At 50.4% G+C, this 19367-nt stretch overlaps 1 protein-coding gene and 1 pseudogene across 7 annotated transcripts in view; both read right to left on the bottom strand.

Annotated features, from left to right (window-relative positions):
- Positions 1–7771: 7771 nt before the first annotated feature.
- LOC119468182 lies at positions 7772–7889 on the bottom strand (annotated as a pseudogene).
- A 7758-nt stretch (positions 7890–15647) lies between these two features.
- Positions 15648–19367, bottom strand: part of RPS6KA2 (ribosomal protein S6 kinase A2) — a 457145-nt gene continuing 453425 nt past the window's right edge. For 6 of the 7 annotated variants that reach the window (XM_017508303.2, XM_017508305.2, XM_037731262.1 and 3 more), the window contains 2 exons: positions 18498–18635; positions 16174–17282 (listed from right to left, as the gene is read on the bottom strand). In XM_017508303.2, the coding sequence (XP_017363792.1) occupies positions 17157–17282; positions 18498–18635 (264 nt within the window). In that variant the 3' untranslated portion in view covers positions 16174–17156. Of the gene's footprint in view, positions 17283–18497; positions 18636–19367 lie in introns of all 7 variants that reach the window. The other variant, XM_017508304.2, reaches the window with a different exon arrangement.

Below are 19367 nucleotides of genomic sequence, written 5' to 3'. Positions count from 1 at the left end.
TGGGCGTGGAGGTAGCATCTCTGTGACCCGCAGGGCTGTGGCGCCCCTGCGGAGCGTCGCGCGGTCGGGGGGCGCCCTGCGGGAGTGCCCCTGCGGCGCAGCGCCCCGTGGGCCTGGCCGGGTTCCCGCGGCGCTAAGGGCCTGTGTCTGCGCCGGTTCCGGGCAAGTGCAGCTTGCCCAGGCGGCCCGCATACCCCGCGCTTCCCGCGCCCACGTGGGCAGACCCAGCCGGGGAGCTGGGCCCGCCTGCGGTTTCCTGGCCCTTGGAGTGCGCAGAGCCCCGGGCCAGAGATTGCAGGCGGGGCCCTTGGCTTCCCCCGAGCACTTTCCCCGGACTGGTCCATCCAGTGTGGCGAGCGGCACCCAGGGCCCGCGCCCATCACCCACCGCGCTGCAGCTACGGGCTCAGGAGGGAGCCGCAGTGTCGGAAGAGGAAAGCATTCAAAAATAGCACAAAGCCTTAGGCTGGAGGAAGCGTGACTGCTTAGGTGTTGAAAATAAAGGTTCTGTAAGTCCACTGCGGGTGCATATCGAAAAGAGAAGGAACCATTAGCACGCTGCTCTCGCCTGGGAGTATATAATCCGCGGCACGACCTCCGGATCACCAAGGCAGAGAGAGGAACACATTGAAGGCTTTTGCTCATTTTTCCAGGTTGTTTCGTTTCTGACATGATCAGTCAATTAAAATGATTCTGGTGGCCAGGTGCGATGGCTGACGCCGGTAATCCCAGCACTTTGGGAGGCCGAGGAGGGTGGATCACTTGAGGTCAGGAGTTTGAGACCAGCCTGGCCAAGGTAGCCAGGCACGGTGGCAGGCGCCTGTAATCCCAGCTACTCGGGAGGCTGAGGCTCGAGAATCGTTAAATCCAGGAGGGGGAGGTTGTAGTAAACCGAGATCGTGCCGTTGCACTCCAGCCTGGGCAACAGAGCAAGATCTGTCTCTAAAATAAAAACTAAAATGCCTCTGGTGAACAGGAATTCTCAACGTTGGTGACCCGCAGTGTATTAGTGTTAATAACGGACATCCCCTTTGACCCAGCAAGCCCATCTAGAGAGTTTCTAGGATAGACAAACCAGTTTGTGCAATTTCATGGGTACAGCATTGTTTTTAGTATGGAAACATTAGAGTTTGCATATCCCCCCCAAAAAAACCAAAACAATTGAATTCCACTTCTTGCAAAAAGGAAAAAAAAAAATAGAGTTTACATATCCATAGGGAGAGAGTTAAATCAATGATGGTGCACCCATTCAGTGGATTAGTAAACAGCTGTTAGGGGTAAAGGAATTCTGTATGTGTTGATATGAAATATCTTTTTTATTTTCAAGAAAAATTCCAGATTCAGAACAGTGTATGAAGTACGCTACTCATTGTGCATAGGGACAAAGAAAGTGCATACACATTCACATTTGCAAAGATACTGGAGAAATGTTAGTAGTGGCGGCCTCTAAGAATGCCGAAGAGTGACACTGACTTTTCATTGTATCTTCCTTTGTTCTTTTTGAAATTTGTATAATCATCATATGCTATCTATTCACAATAAGTGGTGTTAAAGAAGAAGAAATGCGTTTAACATTTATATTCACCTTGACAGATGGGTTCATCTTTGTAAGAACTGATTCACTTTGAACAAAAACATTCATTTCAAGCCTACATCACTTCATGTTAACTCAGTTCACCTGCTTGTTTCAACTGAGTTGTAATAGCATTGAATTAAAAAGTTACTGCATAGATCAAAAAACATATCTTCGATTTTGGGGTGTAATTGGTTTTTTTCTTTTGCTGTTATCACCCACGCTGGAGGGCAATGGCGTGATCTTGGCTCAGCACAATGCCATCTCCCAGGTTCAAGTGATTCTCCTGCCTCAGCCTCCTGAGTAGCTGGGATTACAGGCATGCACCCCTATGCTGTGCTGATTTTGTATTTTTAGTAGAAACGGGCTTTCACCACGTTGGCCAGGTTGGTCTTGAACTCCCGACCTCAGGTGATCCACCTGCCTCGGCCTCCCAAAGTGCTGGGATTACTAGCAGGAGCCACTGTGCCCAGCAGGGTGTAATTGTTTCAGCTAATCTGCATAATGCTGTTTATTGTAATGCAATTTACTGCCCATATATTCATGTTAGAAACAACTATAAAATCATTATTATTGACTTATATTCCAGAATGTTTAATTGCCAATAAATATTCCTGTCTACCTGGGTCACAAAGAAACTTTTACATGAAGCTTTTAGACTTCAGGGTCAGCTCTTCCATCAGCTTTGTGACATGCTGAGAAAATGAATCACTGCTGTGTGTTTTGATCCTTGAGTATTTGGTAACCTTTCCCTTTATTTATTTATTGAGACAAAGTCTTGCTCTTTCTCCCAGGCTGGAGTGTAGTGGCACAATCTCCACTCACTGCAACCTCTGCTTCCCAGGTTTAAGGGATTCTCCTGCCTCAGCCTCCCGAGTAGCTGGGACTACAGGCACACACCTCCATGCCCAGCTAATTTTTGTATTTTTAGTAGAGACAGGGTTTCACCATATTGGCCAGGCTGGTCTTGAACTCCTGACCTTGTGATCTGCCTGCCTCAGCCTTCCAAAGTGCTGGGATTACAGGTGTGAGCCACTGTGCCTGGCCACCTTTCCCTTTAAGAAATTCTTGAGTTGGAGTTAAAGTAGAATAAACCTTTGCAAAACTCTTCATCTCAACCAATGAACACCAGCAAATTAATTAAATTTCTTTCAATAGTTCTAGAAACCAATCGTGACTCATGACATTTGCTCACATATACCGAACTATTTAAAAAACTCCATGGGGAAGAGGTGGGGCAAGATGGCTGAATAGAAGTCTCCGCAGATTGTCGTCCCCACAGAAACACTGAATTTGACAACTGTCTACACAAAAAAATCACCTTTATAAGAACGGAAAATCAGGTGAGTATTCACGGTACCTGGTTTTAGGTTTATATTACTAAAAGAGCAGGAAAGACAGCCTTGAATTGTCTACATCACTCCTCCCCATCCCCTGGCAGCTGCCATGTGATTCAGAGAGACAGTCTGCATATTGGGAGAGGGAAAGCACAGTGTTTATGGGACTTTACTTTGGAACACAGCACTGTCGACACCAGGAAGAATTCAGCTGATACCCAAAGGGGGAGCACGTAGAGCAGCCCTAGCCAGAGAGGACTTGCCCATCCCAATGGTTGGAAGTTGAAGGGAAAACTTGGAATTCTAAGGGTGTTGTCCAGGCCTCTCTGGACCCATTTCTTTCTTTTCTTCTTCTTCTTCTTTTTTTTTTTTTTTTTTTTTTTTTTTTTTTTTTTTTTTTTTTTTTTTTTTTTTTTTGATGGAGTCTCACTCTTGTGGTCCAGGCTAGAGTGCAATGGCGCAATCTCAGCTCACTGCAACCTCCGCCTCCCGGGTTCAAGCAATTCTCCTGTCTCAGCCTCTCGAGTAGCTGGGATTACAGGCATGTGCCACCACGCCTGGCTAATTTTGTATTTTTAGTAGAAACAGGTTTCTCCATGTTGGTCAGGCTGGTCTCGAACATCCCAGCCTCAGGTGATCTGCCCATCTCGGCCTCCCAAAGTGCTGAGACTACAGGCATGAGCCACCACGCCCGGCTGCTCTGGACCCATTTCTAAATGTGATATGAGAGAAGGAGTAAGTAGCCAGCTGAAGGGCATATTTGAGGTGAATGTGCCCTAACGCAATTACATAGATTATCCAGAAACATTAAACTGCAGAGTAGGATCTGTCTATTCCTCAGAAACCTTTCACCCACAAAGTGGTTTAAAGTTTGACTGTGTTGAATTTGTTTGCTTGACCTCGAAGAGACTTCCACGTGGATGGCTGTGATGAGACTGGACATAGCCCTCAGCAAGTCTGAGAGCTAATATTTGTGCACATGCATCTATGCCGTGGCCTGACTTCACTCTTCCAGGGAGCAGGTGCAGCTTAGCTGCCTCCCCGGTCGATCAGGCAAAGTTTGGTATCCTTGAATCATTCACCCAAAGGGGACATTGCCTGCAATAGTAGCAAGTTACTGTCAACAAGTCTGCAGAGGGAGAGAGGGAACCGGTGCTGGCTGGGTTGACTCTGTTCCATGCGTTTCACAACTCCCTAGCCCTGGCGTCTCTAAGGAGGAGGAAGCAGCTTGCCCTCACGGCAGGTCACGTTTCAAGTCATCAGGCTCCAAGGTGCTGATTTTTGTCCCGGCACAGCTCATAATGGCTGGAGCTACAGCTTTAACCTCTGACTTCCAGGTGCCAAAGTGTACACATTTTTCTGCTTTCATGCCCTGCTAGTCCTGTATGTGGAAATTAAGTTTTCCTGTGGTTTTTGGGGTGGGAGAGGTGGCAGCAGAAGGAGGGGGATGTTCTTCCTAAGAAGTCAGGCCCAGCTCAGACCTTCCGTGTGGCTCGCACCCGTGTCTGTGTTTTCTCACTCATGGCCATCACGCCTTCTTTCATCCACTCCACAGCCCTGCAAGGGCCTGCCCAGGGCCTGAGTGCATGTGGAGTTCAGGTAAACACAGATAAGCCTTCAGCTATGCTCACAATCCAACTGAAGAAATAGGCTAAAAGAGAGGGAGGCAGGTGAGGGAAGAAAGAGAGAGAGAATCATTGCATCCAAGGTTATGCTAATGACAAGGGCGCCAAAGGCAGAGTGCCGGGAGGGAGCTGATCTTTAAGGGTGGGTGGGGTGGCTCCTGAGGGCAGGGTAATCCGGGAGCCTTTCTGAGGAGGTGAGATCTAAACCAGGAGCAGGAGGCAGAGGCCTGGGCAGATGCCCCAGGCAGAGGAGACAGTAGACAAAGGGCCCCGCATGTCCCGGTAGCCTCACGGAGGGAGGCTAGAGTGAGAGATCGGCTTTATCCTGAGCTTGGAGCAACTCTGTCCCCTGCAGGGAAAGGAGGCTTGCAGTGCCTGCGTGATGGAGGTGCTCGCATCCCCGACCAGCTCCAGTGTGGGAACCACATGGGCAGCCCCTGAGATTCTGGAAAAAGTCACGCCCTTCAGCAAATAGCTGTTTTCTTTTTGAGAAACGTATTTCTCCTGGGCCCTGGAAGACTGAATACTTGGCCAGGGGACCCCAGGGGCCTGAATGCCCTTCACACAACGCTTCTCTCGGACTCACCTGGCCGAGAAGCTAATGTGCACAGCAGGGGTCCCTCAGGAGCAGAAATGGATAGGTGCTACCCAGGGGGGCGGACCCCCAGCACGGGGGTGTGCTGTATGAGCAGGTGCCCAGGCCCCAGGGCACCTTCCACTGCACTTTTCCTGTGGCCTCAGGGAGGAGGGGGCCCTCTCTGACCAGATGAGTAAGAGGGTCCCCCCAGGCCTGGTCTGGTCTGTAGACAGCTCTGTACATGTGCAGACCCCGGTAAGCTGACCACATGCTGCCTCTGCTCCAGTAACACCTGCGGGCTCACCCAGGCTTACCCTCATGGTAATCACACAGTACTGTTTCTGACCAGGAAGCTCACAGCAAAGTGTTACATGCTGAGTATCTGGGTCCTCCCAGTATTCATGTGCTGAAGCCGTGTCCCTCCATGTGATGGTGTCTGGAGGTGGGGCCTTTGGGAGGGTTAGGTTTAGATGACATCGTGAGGGTGCAGCCCCGTGATGGGATTAGTGCCCTCCTAGGAAGGGAAGAGAGGCATCTTCCTACAGCCATCTCTCTCTGCCGTAGATGGATACACAGTGAGAAGGTGGCTCTTCAGGCCAGGAACAGGAGCCTCACCAGGAACTACAGCTGCTGTCACCGTGAGCTTGGACTTCCAGCCTCCAGGATGGCCAGGAACCCACGTGTGCTGTTTGAGCCGCCCCTTCTGTGCTACTTTGTCCCAACTGCTGAAACCCGGAGCAAGGCAATGAATGGGCTGAAATTTCCAGGATTCATGGGTCTCCCTGTGTTCAGGACCTGTGCCTCTTTACAATGGGGCGTGGCCTCCTGAAGGGTCCTCACAGCCCTGGTGGGACTGGGGTGCCTCCTGGTCTGAGCCACTGTACTATCTGGAACCTTTTCTCCCCTTGCAGACCCTACAAGTGGAGACTGAAGGAGTGTTGGTGATGGCGGAACCACTCGTATTGATACCCAACGACTTGCCGACGAACTATGTCCTTTCTCCGTGCTCCCAGGCCCTACTGGGGGAATGTTTCCCTTAGGGACACAAATGCTGTTCTGCCACCCTACCTCTCAAGACTGCCATCACAGGCAGGGGCAACACCATGGGGCGTTCTCTCCTGACTGGCAAGAGGGAGGCCAGGGCACTGCTCCTCCATGGGGCGGGGAGGAAGCACCCTGCACCGTCGGCCCAGTGGGGAAACATTAACAGAAGATAGCAGGGCCCTCCACCTCTGGGACCACAGGAAAATACAGACAAACATTCCCAAGCAGCTCTGGGGCCAGGATCGGTACGGTGTGAGAGGGCAGCAGGGAACATCACGGGTGTGGGAAACTGTGCTGGGGCAGAGGGCTGTGCCACCTGTGTTGGCTTCCTACAGCTGCCGTCATGAAGTCCCACAGGTGAGCAGCTTAAACAGCAGGCTGCTCTCTCACAGCCCTGGGGGCTGGAGGGCCAAGACCAAGGTGCCGGCAGGGCGGTTTCTCCCGAGGCCTCTCTCCTTGGCTTATAGAGGGCCACCTTTTCCCTGTGTCTCTTCACATTGTCCCCCCGTGTGTGCGTGTCCCTCTCTGTGTCCAGACGGCCCTTAACATGAGGACACCAGACATGTTGGATTACGTCCCCCAACCTAGTGGCCTCCTCTTCACTTAATTACCTTAGTAAAGGCTCTGTCTCCAAAGACAGTCACATTTTGAGGTACTGGTGTTAGCACTTCAGGAGGATAATTGTTTGGAGGGTGAGACCTTGATCCAACCCCTGACAGCAGCTATTCACATTTTCATCCAGGGCCTTATGGTAACGAATTTCTTCCACCACCACCACCGCTATTTCCCTGTTACACAGATTGTGCTGCTGGTCAACTTCCTGTGTCACTCATGGTTTGCAGGTGTTCAGTCTGAACTGGATTGGAAGAGAAAGACCGTCCAGAGCTGTAATGAGAGGCTAGTGAGACTTGGGTTTCGTCTTTGGGATCGGGTGTGCGTTTGTCATTTTCTGTGAAGAGCAGCTGTGTTATTTAGGTGAATATGTCATGGCTGCGGTCACCGTGACTTTGGAAGTGAAGTATAGGAAGAAAGTTGTGTGAGACCGAGTGGCTGCAAGCTGGGCTGTGGTGGATATAACCAATCCGCTCTTTGTCCTCGAGCTACGTGAAAGCTGGAATCTCAAACTTCCTTGAAGCATTAATTTCCCCTGTGATTTGAGCTTTCCTGAGCAGCTCCCCACGTGAGACTTGCAGGGAGGGGTAGGCATGTCGAGCTACCTTTGCAGCCAGGGAGTGAGGCTGATGGCCAGGGCGGCAAAGCAGGTCTGGCTGCCCGTCTCTGGCAGCTCCTGCTCACGGGCTCTCATGAACCACCAGCCTCGTTATCGAGCATTTGAAACGTGGACAGTGTGGCCACACAACTGCATTTTAAATTCTATTGACTTTCAAGTGATTTAAATTGTAAGTAGTTTAAATAGCCAAATATATCTAGTGGCTAGCATGTCAGACAGCACAGCACGAGAGCATACATTTAAGGTGGACACGCCTAGAGGTGAACCAAAGAGAACGGATGTGGCCAAGGTCACGGGGGCTTTGTATGTGTTACCAAAGAGCCTCGAGTTTCAGACTTTTCTCTTGAAAAACAAGAGCTGCTGAAGGTTTTATTTGTTTTTTTAAAGCCTACAGCACCTGGTAGTCCCAGACAGTCTCCCATCCAAGTACTAACCAGGCCCAACCCTGCTTAGCTTCCGAGATCAGACGGGATCAGGCACGTTCAGGGTGGTAGGCTGTAGACTGTTATTTGTTTTTTAACATAGTAAAGTGACAGGGGCACAATTGTTTTCTGATAGAATTTTAAGCTGCTGTGTGAAAAATGAGTTAGAGGGATGCAATGCTGTGGCAAGAAGCCAGTCGAGACGTGTGGATTGCAGACACAAGCCTGAGGAGATGGGGATGGGAAAGCTGAGTCAAGAGCTCTGCAGGGGACACTGTTCAGATCTGATCACTGATGGTACGCTGGGGGGTGAGACAGAAGCCTCAGACCCAAGGATCTTGGGATTTATCACTTGCAAATGGTATATATGGGAGTGTCTCAGTGGAGCTAGGGAGTGAAGGAGAAGCATGTCTGGATGGAGGTTGGGTGAAGACAGGGACACAGGATGGAGAGGGCCGGTGTGAAGCGCTGTCTCATATCCAGGTGGCAGCGTGCAGCACACAGAGGGCAGAACCTCGGGGAAGCCCCAGCCAGAGGCCGCACTTAGTGTTCTGAGTCACGGAACTTTGCGCTGCACATGGTTTTAAATAGTGCTTCTCCAGCAGAGTGGATCGACAGTCTTATGTGAGGCTATAAAATATAGCTGCTGGGCTTCATTCAGACACATTGCCAGAGACGCTCTTCTTATTACCCGAGTCACTGATTCACAGCCACGTTTGCCCTTGAAGAGCCTTTCTAAAGTTAAGTTTTTCCTAACAGATCTGCTACATAAAGACTTTGTCTCATAAGGAAGTACTTACTACGTAACATGTTTGTCCCCACTAAAGAGGACATTTTAAAGGAGACATTTAAATTTCTCCTACATGTGAGCCAGCCAGTGCTAGTGTACTGGGTTAATATAAAACCAAACGGAACTCAAATAAACGGGTCTTTTCACCTCTGCAGGTTTATGGTGGTGAACTCATGAGTCTCACCAGCTTCTCTTCCTTCCTTTCTCTTTTTTGGAGACGAAGTCTTGCTCTGTCACCCAGGCTGGCTTGCAGTGGAGTGATCTCAGCTCATTGTAACCTCTGCCTCCCGGGTTCAAGTGATTCTCCTGCTTCAGCCTCCTGAGTAGCTGGGATTACAGGTGCCTGCCACCATGCTGGGCTTTTTTTTTTTTTTGGATTTCTGGTAGAGATGGGGTTTCACCATGTTGACCAGGCTGGTCTTGAATTCCTGACTTCAAGTGACCTGTGCGCCTTGGCCTCCCAAAGTGCTGGGATTACAGGTGTGAGCTACAGCGCTCAGCCTTCATCAGCTCTTCTTTATACTGATGGAGCTCCTGGTCCTGTTGTGAACTTCAGGTTGGCCATCGCTTGCCCTGGGCTGTACGAGGAGCCTGTGGCGGGACCCTGTGTGACCGGGGAACCACAGGGCATCTGCCCGGCGCAGTGCACCTTCCTGAGAGGGGCTCCCAGGGCTGCGGGGCTGAACGCGTTCTGCATGGCCTGCAGGTCTGACTATACCAGCTCTGCCCTCTGCCGGCAGCTTGTAACAATAGCAAACACACAGAACTTACTGGGCCCGCAACATACTGACGTTTTGGGAAGGGAAAGAGATGAATTTACATGATCAACAGGCCCCATTCAACAAGGCCACCCCACCCACCCGAGGCCCCAGTAGAATTCTGAATGGCCGCATGCCTAATGGACGCTGAACGGGGAACTAGTAAGTTCCAGCTCAGTCCCCACCTAATGATTTCAGCCCAGCACCCAGCCAGGCATAGAAAGCAAAGGATTCCGGCTCTCAGGGGTGCTCCAGGCTAGGGGGAGAGAGGTGCCCACAAGAACAATTTCACTTATTCTCCTCCTCCATCCAGTACGAGGCTGTGTAAGAGGCAGTCCGGATTTTATGGACGTCATAATGTCTGAGCTGAAATGAAAGGATTACCAGGGTTTGCCTGTTGGGCGTCTCTGACCCAAACTGCACGGAGGCCTGATGACAATACTTAGCACCAAGTATCTGAGTAGGAGACTGAGTAAATGGCGTTACAGTGGAAGCGATTCTGAGTTTCTTTAAAATCACCAAGCTGCACAGGACCTTGCCATGTATCTGCTGGCATGTATGACTTGGTGTGAAAATACCAGGCCCAGATAACAGCCACATTGCCTCACTTTCTGCAAGCTAAACAGCCTAACTGCTTTAGCTGCACACACACACTCACGTGTCACTGAATGGTGGAAACATGTTTGGTAATTTCATCATCGTGTGGACATCGGAGAGTGCATTTACACAAACCCAGATGGCATAACCCACTGCTGTGCACCTGGGTCCTGTGGTGTAGCCTATCGCTGCGAGTGCAAACCTAAGCAGCATGCTACTTGCTGAAAACTGTAGGCAACACGATGATGAGCATTTGTGTGTCTAGATGTATCTAAGGACAAGAAAGGGTACAATAAAGATACGACATGCTATTGTCATCCTATAGGACCGCCGTTTATATGCATATATATATACACAGTCACGCACCATGTGTTTGTCAGCGACTGGCTGCATATACAATGGTGGTCCAGCGAGATGACTCCCCCCGCTCCGCCCCCGAACCAGTCTTAGAGTCAGCTGCTCCACAACCTTTGTTTCCCCTTCCTTTGTCCCCTCAGCCGGCAGGCTTCCCGGAATGCAAACACTGGCATCTGGAAGTGTGAAGGAGGCCTGTCTGAGATGTGGTGGGCTGTGAGCTGGAGGTCCTCTGGGACCTGGAGGGCTGGGAGGAGCTGGCTGCCGTCCAGCCTGCCCTGAGGCTTACCTGAGAATCTGCAGCCTTAGACTTGGAAGGCTGCTGTCATTTTAGGCTTTCTGCTGCTCACAGCGAAACCTAATCTTATGGTTTATAGTTTTATTGAGATATAATTCACATACCGTGCAATTTACCCATTTGAAACGTATCATCTTTAGTAAGATTACAGGGTGCATAACCATCATCACCTTCTAATTTTGAACATTTTCGTACCTCCAGCCAGAAAAACCACTTTACACCTGTTATCAGTCATTTTCTGTCCCCTCCACTAATATTCTCCTTGGCAACCACCGATCTGCTTTCTGTCTCTGTGGATCTGCTCTCCTGGACATTTCGTATCAGCAGATCACACCACCCGCAGCCTTTGCGCCTGGCCTCTGCACTGTGGAGTGTTTCAAGGGTCACCCACGCTGGAGTCTGTATCAGCACTCTGTTTCTCTTTGTGGCTGAATAATATTCCCTTGCATGGATAGCACGTTTTGTTTATCCATGAATCCACTGATGGATATCTGGGTTGTTTCCATGTTTTTATTGATATATATTGGTACATACTTAAGGGGTATGTGTGATACTTTGTTGCATGCACAGAATGTGTTATGATTAAGTCAGAGTATTTAGGGTATGCATCACCTGCAGTATTTATTATTTCTATATGTTGGAAATGTCTCAAGTCTTCTAGCTATTTTGAAACATATAATACACTGTTGTTAACTATACTCACTGTATTCTGCGATTGCACATTAGAACTTATTCCTTCTACCTGATTGCATGTTTGTGTCTATTAACCAATCTTTCTTCACCCTGAAACTTAATCTTAAAGTTTGTAATAACTTAAAGTTTGTAATTTGTAATACATTTCTTCTGTAATTAATATAGACATCGATACCAGTAAGCAACACATCTTCAGGGAAACATGGGGAATTGAGGACATATTACTGGGTGGAGTTGGACTGAAAAACAGTGACATGCCCATTGATATGATGGGAAGGGAGCTGGCAGGCCACGGGGCACCCCAGCAAATGGGTCAGACAGTGGCCCTTGTTCCCTGGAGGCATCTAGCACCAAGGGCAGAGCTCTGGGCAACCGGGAGCTGCCTCAGCAGAGCAGGTCAAGGCAGATGAGGGACATGGGCCCTGTTGGAATGAGTGGTTGTTCTGAAGGCATTAAGTAACGAAAAGTCAGAAAACAGTAAGTTCGAATACAGCAATTCTCACCTCAAAGTGTGGTCTGAACCAGCCTTGGTGTGACTGCAGAAAGCCCGTTTCTGCAGGTGATGCATACCCTAAATACTCTGACTTAATCATAACACATTCTGTTATTATGTTTGTAATAACAGGGTTGTGGTCACCTGAAATCTAACCTGGAGACTGATTTTGTGGATCTTTGAATGGTAATGTCCGTGGCACTTGCAGCGTGGCCAAATCTGCTCTGTGAAAGGTGGGGCGCTGGCCTGTGGATACTTGGATCGCAACGACGGAGCACTGGTATTGACCTGGCAGCTTGCTGGCTCCTGAACCCCAAAGCCCTTGGAAGTCCCCCATGGCACACAGGGCTCTGCCCTGCCCCCACTCGGAATGGCTCTAGGACATGGGCCTGATTTCAGCACAGCCTGGGGTACAAAGTACAGAATCAGAGAATCAAAGAGAAGCGTTATGGTTCAGGACAATTGCAGGCTTGTTAATAGGATTTGGTTTTAAGGGGGCTCAAGTAAGATCAGACCTAACAGTGAATCAGCCTGAGTTAATTGATGCAGGCCCACGTCCCAGAAGTTCCATCCCCAAGTGGCTGGGAACTCGGGGTTCTCTAGTGGCATCTGTGTTGTCTGACAGGAATCTGCACAGGACCCTGTTTCTCTGGGTCTTCATTTCTGGTGCTGAAGGTCCAGAAGTCCTAGGGTCTGATGTGGAGGAAGGAGGTGGGGTGCGGTGAATGAACCTCATACACATCTTGCTCTCACCCTGTACCTACAGCCCCTGATTGGACCTGGAAGTGTGCATGTGTCTGTATGGTGTTTCATGTGTGTGTGTACATGTCTGTATGGTGTTTCGTGTGTGTGTGCATGTGTCTGTATGGTGTTTCGCGTGTACGTGTGCATGCGTCTCTATGGTGTTTCACGTGTGCCTGTGTCTGTATGGTGTTTGATGTGTGCGTGTGCATGTCTGTATGGTTTTTTGTGTGTGTGCATGTGTCTGTATGGTGTTTTGCATGTGTGTGCATGTGTCTGGTGTTTCGCATGTGCATGTGCATGTGTCTGTATGGTGTTTCGTGTGTGTGTGCATGCATCTGGTGTTTCAAGTGTGTGTGCATATGTGTATGGTGTTTCATGTATGTATGTATATGTGCATGTGTCTGATGTGTGTGTGTGTGATTTATCTGTATGGTGTTTCATGTGTGTTGTGTGTACATGTGCTTGTGTCCATGGTGTTTTGTGTGTGTGTGCATATATATCTGGTGTTTCACGTGTGTGTGTGTATGTGTCTCTATGGTGTTTTGCATGTGTGTGCATCTGTCTGTATGGTGTTTTGTGTGTGTGTGTGTGCATGTGTCTCTATGGTGTTTTGTGTGGGGGTGGGGGTGTGTGCTCCTTGCGGACACATGCTGGTTAGGAATTTACCAAATGGGAAGAAGAAACTAGCTTGGAGAGCCAAGGGCCCACAGTGCAGACTGGCTTTACTTCTGGGTTAAGAGGGGATGGGCATGCCGGGTCCAGGAGACACGGGAGGGTTGTCCCGGGGGCTGTGTGCTGGGCACCTGCTTTGCTGCACAACATGACTGTCCATTGTCTCCTGCCAGCCCCAGATCCATTGCACAGCAGGACTCCCCTCAAGAGTGCATGCACACATGCACACACACACAGGTTCTAACGCACACACACATCCATATGTTCAAATGTGCATACATATGTGCACTCATACACACATTTATGCATGTACACACATGCACATACTTCCACATATACATACATAAGCACACACGTAAATACATGCAATGCATGAAGCCACCCAAACACGCACATGTGCACACATGTATGAGCACACACGTACACACACGTGAACTTACCTATACCCATGTGCACATACACACGTGTACACACATATGCACATGCTCACCCACCTACACACACCCACGCACAGGGCTCTGAGTTGGAGTGGTCATGATGCTGCTTCACCACCCCATGAGGGGTCACATGGCAGCAGCAGAGGTGGTCACGGCCTGAAACCAGCGGAAGGGGCCAGAGGAGTGCAGGGCTATCCAGACTGTTATTGGTAACTACACAGAAAGTCCAAAGGTTACTGTTAGGCTAAAAAAGATTACACTTCATAAAACCATGTTTATTCAAAAAAATCTATTCAGAAAGTCTGGAAAGCGTAATAAATATCTGTACAGCGGACACCCATCTCAAACAGGAATTACAAAGCGGAAACATAGAACTGATCTGTAAACATAGCTGCTGAGCCTGTGAACAGCGCTGAGTCAGGAGCGAGGCAGAGAAGCGTGCTCAGTAGAACGACATGGACGTGGCAGCCTCCGTCCTGAGCCCCTGAAGCCGCGCTGGAGTCCACCTTCTGCCCCCTCTGCAGCGCTCACGGACCGGCAGCATCCTTCTCGAATCTGCGCGGCACTTAGAAAGGAGGCGGCAGCAAAACCATGTCAGAAAGGAACGGAGTGCAAATCAGACTTTGCCATGTGCTTGAGAGAATCAGTAAAGCGTTAGGGAAAAATCCCAAGTGCAGCTTTAGGATAACACCACTTAATGAACAATACTGGCTAACATTAAGTACTATTATAACTTTAAAATTCAAACAATCTTCCAGACATCAATACATACACAGTTAGTTTAAAATCACAGACAAATCGGACTTGAGGGTAAAAGTGAGATCCTCACCTCTTGCCCATGTTTGACTTTGGGGTGGAATTCAGCAAAGCTCTCCCACTGCTGACTGGGAGCATCAGGTATTTCTCCCGCATAGGGGGCTGCCAGGGAAGGAGGACCCTATAGGGTGGCCAGGAAGGGCCACCCGCGGTGGGTTAGGAAGCCTGAGATCTAGGGTTCCATGTGTTTATAAGTTCTGTGATTTTCATGATCCAGAGGGGTTATGAGCATCTGTGTGAGTGAGGAGAGCCAATTAACTTTTGGGGAGGTCTGTGTCATTTGTGCAAATCATATGAAGCATTTCATTAGGTGTGGAGGTGCGCTGAGCTGGCAAAATGTGAATTCTAAGAACACCTTCATTTACAAGTTGACCACTGTTGAAAGCAGTCATGTACTATTTCACTAAATTTTTTGAAAGCTTAACTTAACATATGATACCATAACTTCGAGGCTGACTTTCTGTGGAAGGATTTCAAGTATCATTTTGTTCCAGATACGGGAGGGAAAGTAGAGGTATTTCACACTCAGTGGAGCAGGGCCAAGCCAGTGTTCTCCGCTGACGCACAGCAAATATTCGGAAGGACAGAGCTCGCAGGGATGGGGAGTCTCACCAGTCCCTTTGGCATTCTTAGAGTTCGGAAGCTAAGGCTGTACAAACTGGATTACTGAAAAAGACCACAAGCTGGTGGCCATGGGCACACAGGAGGAAGCGTGGCCGCTTGCTCGCAGATGCTTTCCCGTTTGCCTCTCCCACGTCCCCCTCCCTGCACCAGAATCCACTGACTTCAAGAAGACAGACCCAGGGTCTGAGCAGCCAGCAGAAGAGGTGATGACTTTCATTCATTTCTGGGAGGACAAACTCTGTGACCGAAGGATGATCCACATTTTCCTAAGTTTCTAATAAGAAATGAAATAATGAAGAACTGAAAAGCAAATTCATCATGGTGGAAATCACTCTAGCCCTGGGAAAAAGCATCTTCTATGGAGAAAATGTGAGCAAGGCCCAGTGGGCACTATGGGAAACAGGTATTCAGTCTGACCTCTCTTTTCATGTTTTTTTGTTCTCTAAGAAAAAAAAAAATCCTCATGGATTAAAGCTTCTGAAACAAGTTTATATTTTAAGGTCTGAAAACAATCAGACCAAACTAAGGGGTTATTTTTCAGAACACAGCCCAATTTGTTTTTAAGTTGGGTGCTTGAATCGAGATGGAGGGGGAACAAAGCCCAACAAAACAACATCTTCTTAGGGAAAACCTGGCTGCAGCCAGCGGGCGCCTCCTGAAGCCCCAGTTCCTGCAGAGGGGCTGCTCTTCCGTGATGCAGGTGAAGGGGGAGCGGCTGCCTCCCCTCCAGTCCGCTTGCTGGGTCCCTTGGTGCGGGGGCCGCCAGGGAGCATCTTCAACACCCTCACAGGAGATTGAAGGACCCATGCGTTCCCTCTGCTGGCGGGACTGGGTGCTAGGCCTGCTGCCCGGAAACTTCTCACTCCATTTTACACAATGAAGGAGAGCACGGCATGCCCTCAGTGCCCTGCACCCACCGTGTGTGCACACTCAGGGGAACACGGATCCGTGTGAAAACAGATCTGTGCAACAGAGACACACAACACAACACAAAGCAGCATCTACAAAGTGCATCGCTCCTGCCCACCTCATCTCTGCCGCCCTCCCACCTGCGCCGCTGCCCCTCAGTCTCCCTCCAGCCTCCAGCTGAACTGAGGATTGGTGAGAAGCCACAGAGCTCCATTCCTCCCATTCATAGCTTTTCCATAGGCCAGAAAAATCAAAGTGAACACGGCAAAACCACAGCTTTGGGTGAGCACACAGGAAGCTCACCAGGGCTGAGCAGGTGTGAGAACCCGCAGCTCCCTGCAAAGCCTCCAGGTAGCCGTGTGACAGTGGAGCTGTGGACAGAGGGCAGCCCAGTGAGCTCGGCCCCCCACCTGGGAAAGGCTGGGACTCGAGGTGGACACAGGCTCCTCTGGGAGGCACCACCTTCCATCCTGGCGACACAGAGCTCTCAAGGCAAAGATCCAGCCTGCCTGTCTCCCGCCTGGGCTCTTTCTCATTTGAATTTGGGACAGAGGAAAGGACGGGCTACCCAGCACCTCAGGCAAAGACTGAAGGGCGAGGAGGAAACAGCTCTTTGGATTATTTTGGGCAGAACCAGGCGTCCCTCCTGGATGCCACAGTGCCAACCCCATCATCCAGCATGTGGGGAGCCCCGGGATGCCAGGTCACCCCTATCCTCTGGGGCCTGCAAGCACCCACAGTGTGCCCTTGCACTGCCACCTTCCCACCGGGTACCCAGGACGCCGGCGTCAGGGGTCTGACCGTGTGACCGGCTTCATAATTGCAAAACAGATCTCTTGGCAGAAACAGAAGCCGTGAAATGAGAAGGCCTGCGGGCTCTGAAAGGAGCCCCTGGCATCGCCCAGCTGTACGACGTGAAGGGGCGCATTTGGTTTTGATTGGGAGAAAGGAGAGCGGGCGGTGAGGCTGGTGAGCGAGGCTTGGAGAAGCCCCCAGGTCAGGGCCCTCTCCAGGGCTGAAAAAGAAAACATGGACACGGCGAGGACGGGCGCCGCCTCCCTGCTGGACTTGTGGTCACTCTGGGTGCCAGATGGGCTCCGAGGCCAGGGTCTGCGAGCCCATGAGGACACTGGCGGGGGACGCTGGGGCCAGGGTCCCACCCGCTACAACCGTGTGGATGTGAGTCTCTTCATGCCTCTGCGCTGAGCCAGGTTGGACGACAGCACGGGCTCCAGCCGCGGGGCCTGAGGTGTTCTGTTTAGAGCAAAGTAGGTGGCGGCCATCGCTCCCTGCAAAACAGATGGCAAGGGTGAGACCGCCTCACTCCAGGGCTGGAGCCGGAGCCCAGGGCCTCGATGGGCCTCAGCTGCCCCCAGGCAACGAGGGGGAAACCAGAGCTCCCTCAGGGTCCCTGGAGCATGGGGTGCTGTGAGCCTGCTGCGGGGGCCAGCACACATGAGACCCGGGACAGAGGGCATTTGATCCTCATTCCTGCACCTGCTACCACCCCACACCACCCTCTCACTGTGTTTGTGCCTTGGGGAAAATATTTTAGATTCTTGTGGAGCCCCCAAGACGAGGCTACATGATCCCAACACCCTAATAGTGAGGCCAGGTGTGTTTTGGGGCTTGCTGGGTCCTAGGATACACGCACAGCAAATGCCAGGGCCTGTCTGTCTGAACTGTGGTCACTGCTGAGGAGTCTGGACTCATTTGGAGGAACAGGCACGTCCTGGAGTGACTCTAAATCCTCAGGATGGATCTGGAAGGACCGCTCCTCACTGAATCCTGCCTCATCCTGCTGGGGGAGGGGGGTGGTCTATGCTTCTCAGAGGAGGAGTCCCACCCAGAGGACGGGGTACATATATATATATATTGTATGTGTGTGTGTGTGTGTGTGTGTGTTTTGAGATGGAGTCTCGCTCTGTTGCCCAGGCTGGAGTGCAGTGGCGCTATCTCGGCTCACTGTAACCTCCGCCTCCCGGGTTCTTGCAATTCTCCTGCCTCAGCCTCCTGAGTAGCTGGGACTACAGGTGGCCGCTGCCATGCCTGGCTAATTTTCTGTATTTTAGTAGAGATGGGGTTTCACCATGTTGTCCAGGCTGGTCTCGAACTCCCGTGCTCAGGCAATCCACCCACCTCGGCCTCCCAAAGTGCTGGGATTACAGGCGTGAGCCACCATGCCCGGCTGTAAGTCACTTATAAAGTAGGGACTTTTTTGCACGTGTGGCCTAGAATGGAGGCTTTGAACCTGAGTGTAATAAACATGCCAGCTGCCACCACGTCCGCAGAGGCTGCACCTACTCAGATGTGCTACCGCTCTGTGTGCTACCGTGCGCTACTGTGCGTGTCTGGTGAAGTGCGAGGAGGTAAGTGGGTGGGCGTGCAGTTTGGGGCTACTACGGGCTCCTTCTGTGCACTCTGGGATTTCTTCAGTGATTGCAAGCTATCAGGCTCTTTTCTGCATTTCCCACCACTGTGTCCTCACTGTCACCGGCTGGTACCTTCACCAGGTGCACGTCCTGTCGGCTGAGCTGGTTTTGGGACAGGTACTCTCTGTTGACGACCCATGGGTGTTTGAGCACTTGCATGGCCGTCAGGCGCTGATGAGGGTCCACGTGGAGCATCTTGGACACGACGTCCTGCCAAGGAAGGTCATGAGAGTGGGGTGGATGGCGGGATCACTTGTGCTGGGCCAGAGAGCTCCCCAGCAGAACACCTTCTCTCTCTATGCAACACCCAACCACTATGCTGAGTGTGGGTCTGCGTCTTGGGGTCAAGTGTTCACTTTCAGGATTAGAAGCATGTTAATGGATTTTAGCTTTATCGCCAAACTTAGAAGTTCACTGAAGGTTTATCTTTTTGTTGAGATGGAGTCTTGCTCTGTTACCTAGGCAGGAGTGCAGTGGTGCAATGTTGGTTCATTGCAACCTCCACCTCGAGGGTTCAAAGCGATTCTCCTGCTTGAGCTTCCTGAGTAGCTGGGATTATAGGAGCGTGCCACTGTGCCCGGTTTTTATTTATTTATTTATTTATTTATTTATTGTATTTTTAATAGAGACCAACTTTCACCAAGTTGGTCAGGCTGGTCTCGAACTCCTGACCTTGTGATCTGCTGCCTCGGCCTCCCAAAGTGCTAGGATTACAGGCGTGAGCCACTGCACCCAGCCAGGCTTATCTTTTATTAATATTTTATGTCTAAAAAGAAGTTAAACGTGGAAATGTTAGATGATACCTGTAAACTTGTGAAACACTGTTTCTTATAAATATGGTATCTTTCCAAAGGGAGAAGCTGAAATAATAAATATTCCGCAGGTAGAAATCAATTTATAACAATGCACATGCTTATCAGAACTACCCACAAATATTTACTA

This window comes from Cebus imitator, unplaced genomic scaffold (assembly GCF_001604975.1).
Source record: "Cebus imitator isolate Cc_AM_T3 unplaced genomic scaffold, Cebus_imitator-1.0 Scaffold389, whole genome shotgun sequence".
Classification (NCBI taxonomy): Eukaryota; Metazoa; Chordata; class Mammalia; order Primates; family Cebidae; genus Cebus; species Cebus imitator.
This window is presented reverse-complemented; position numbering and strand designations above follow the sequence as displayed.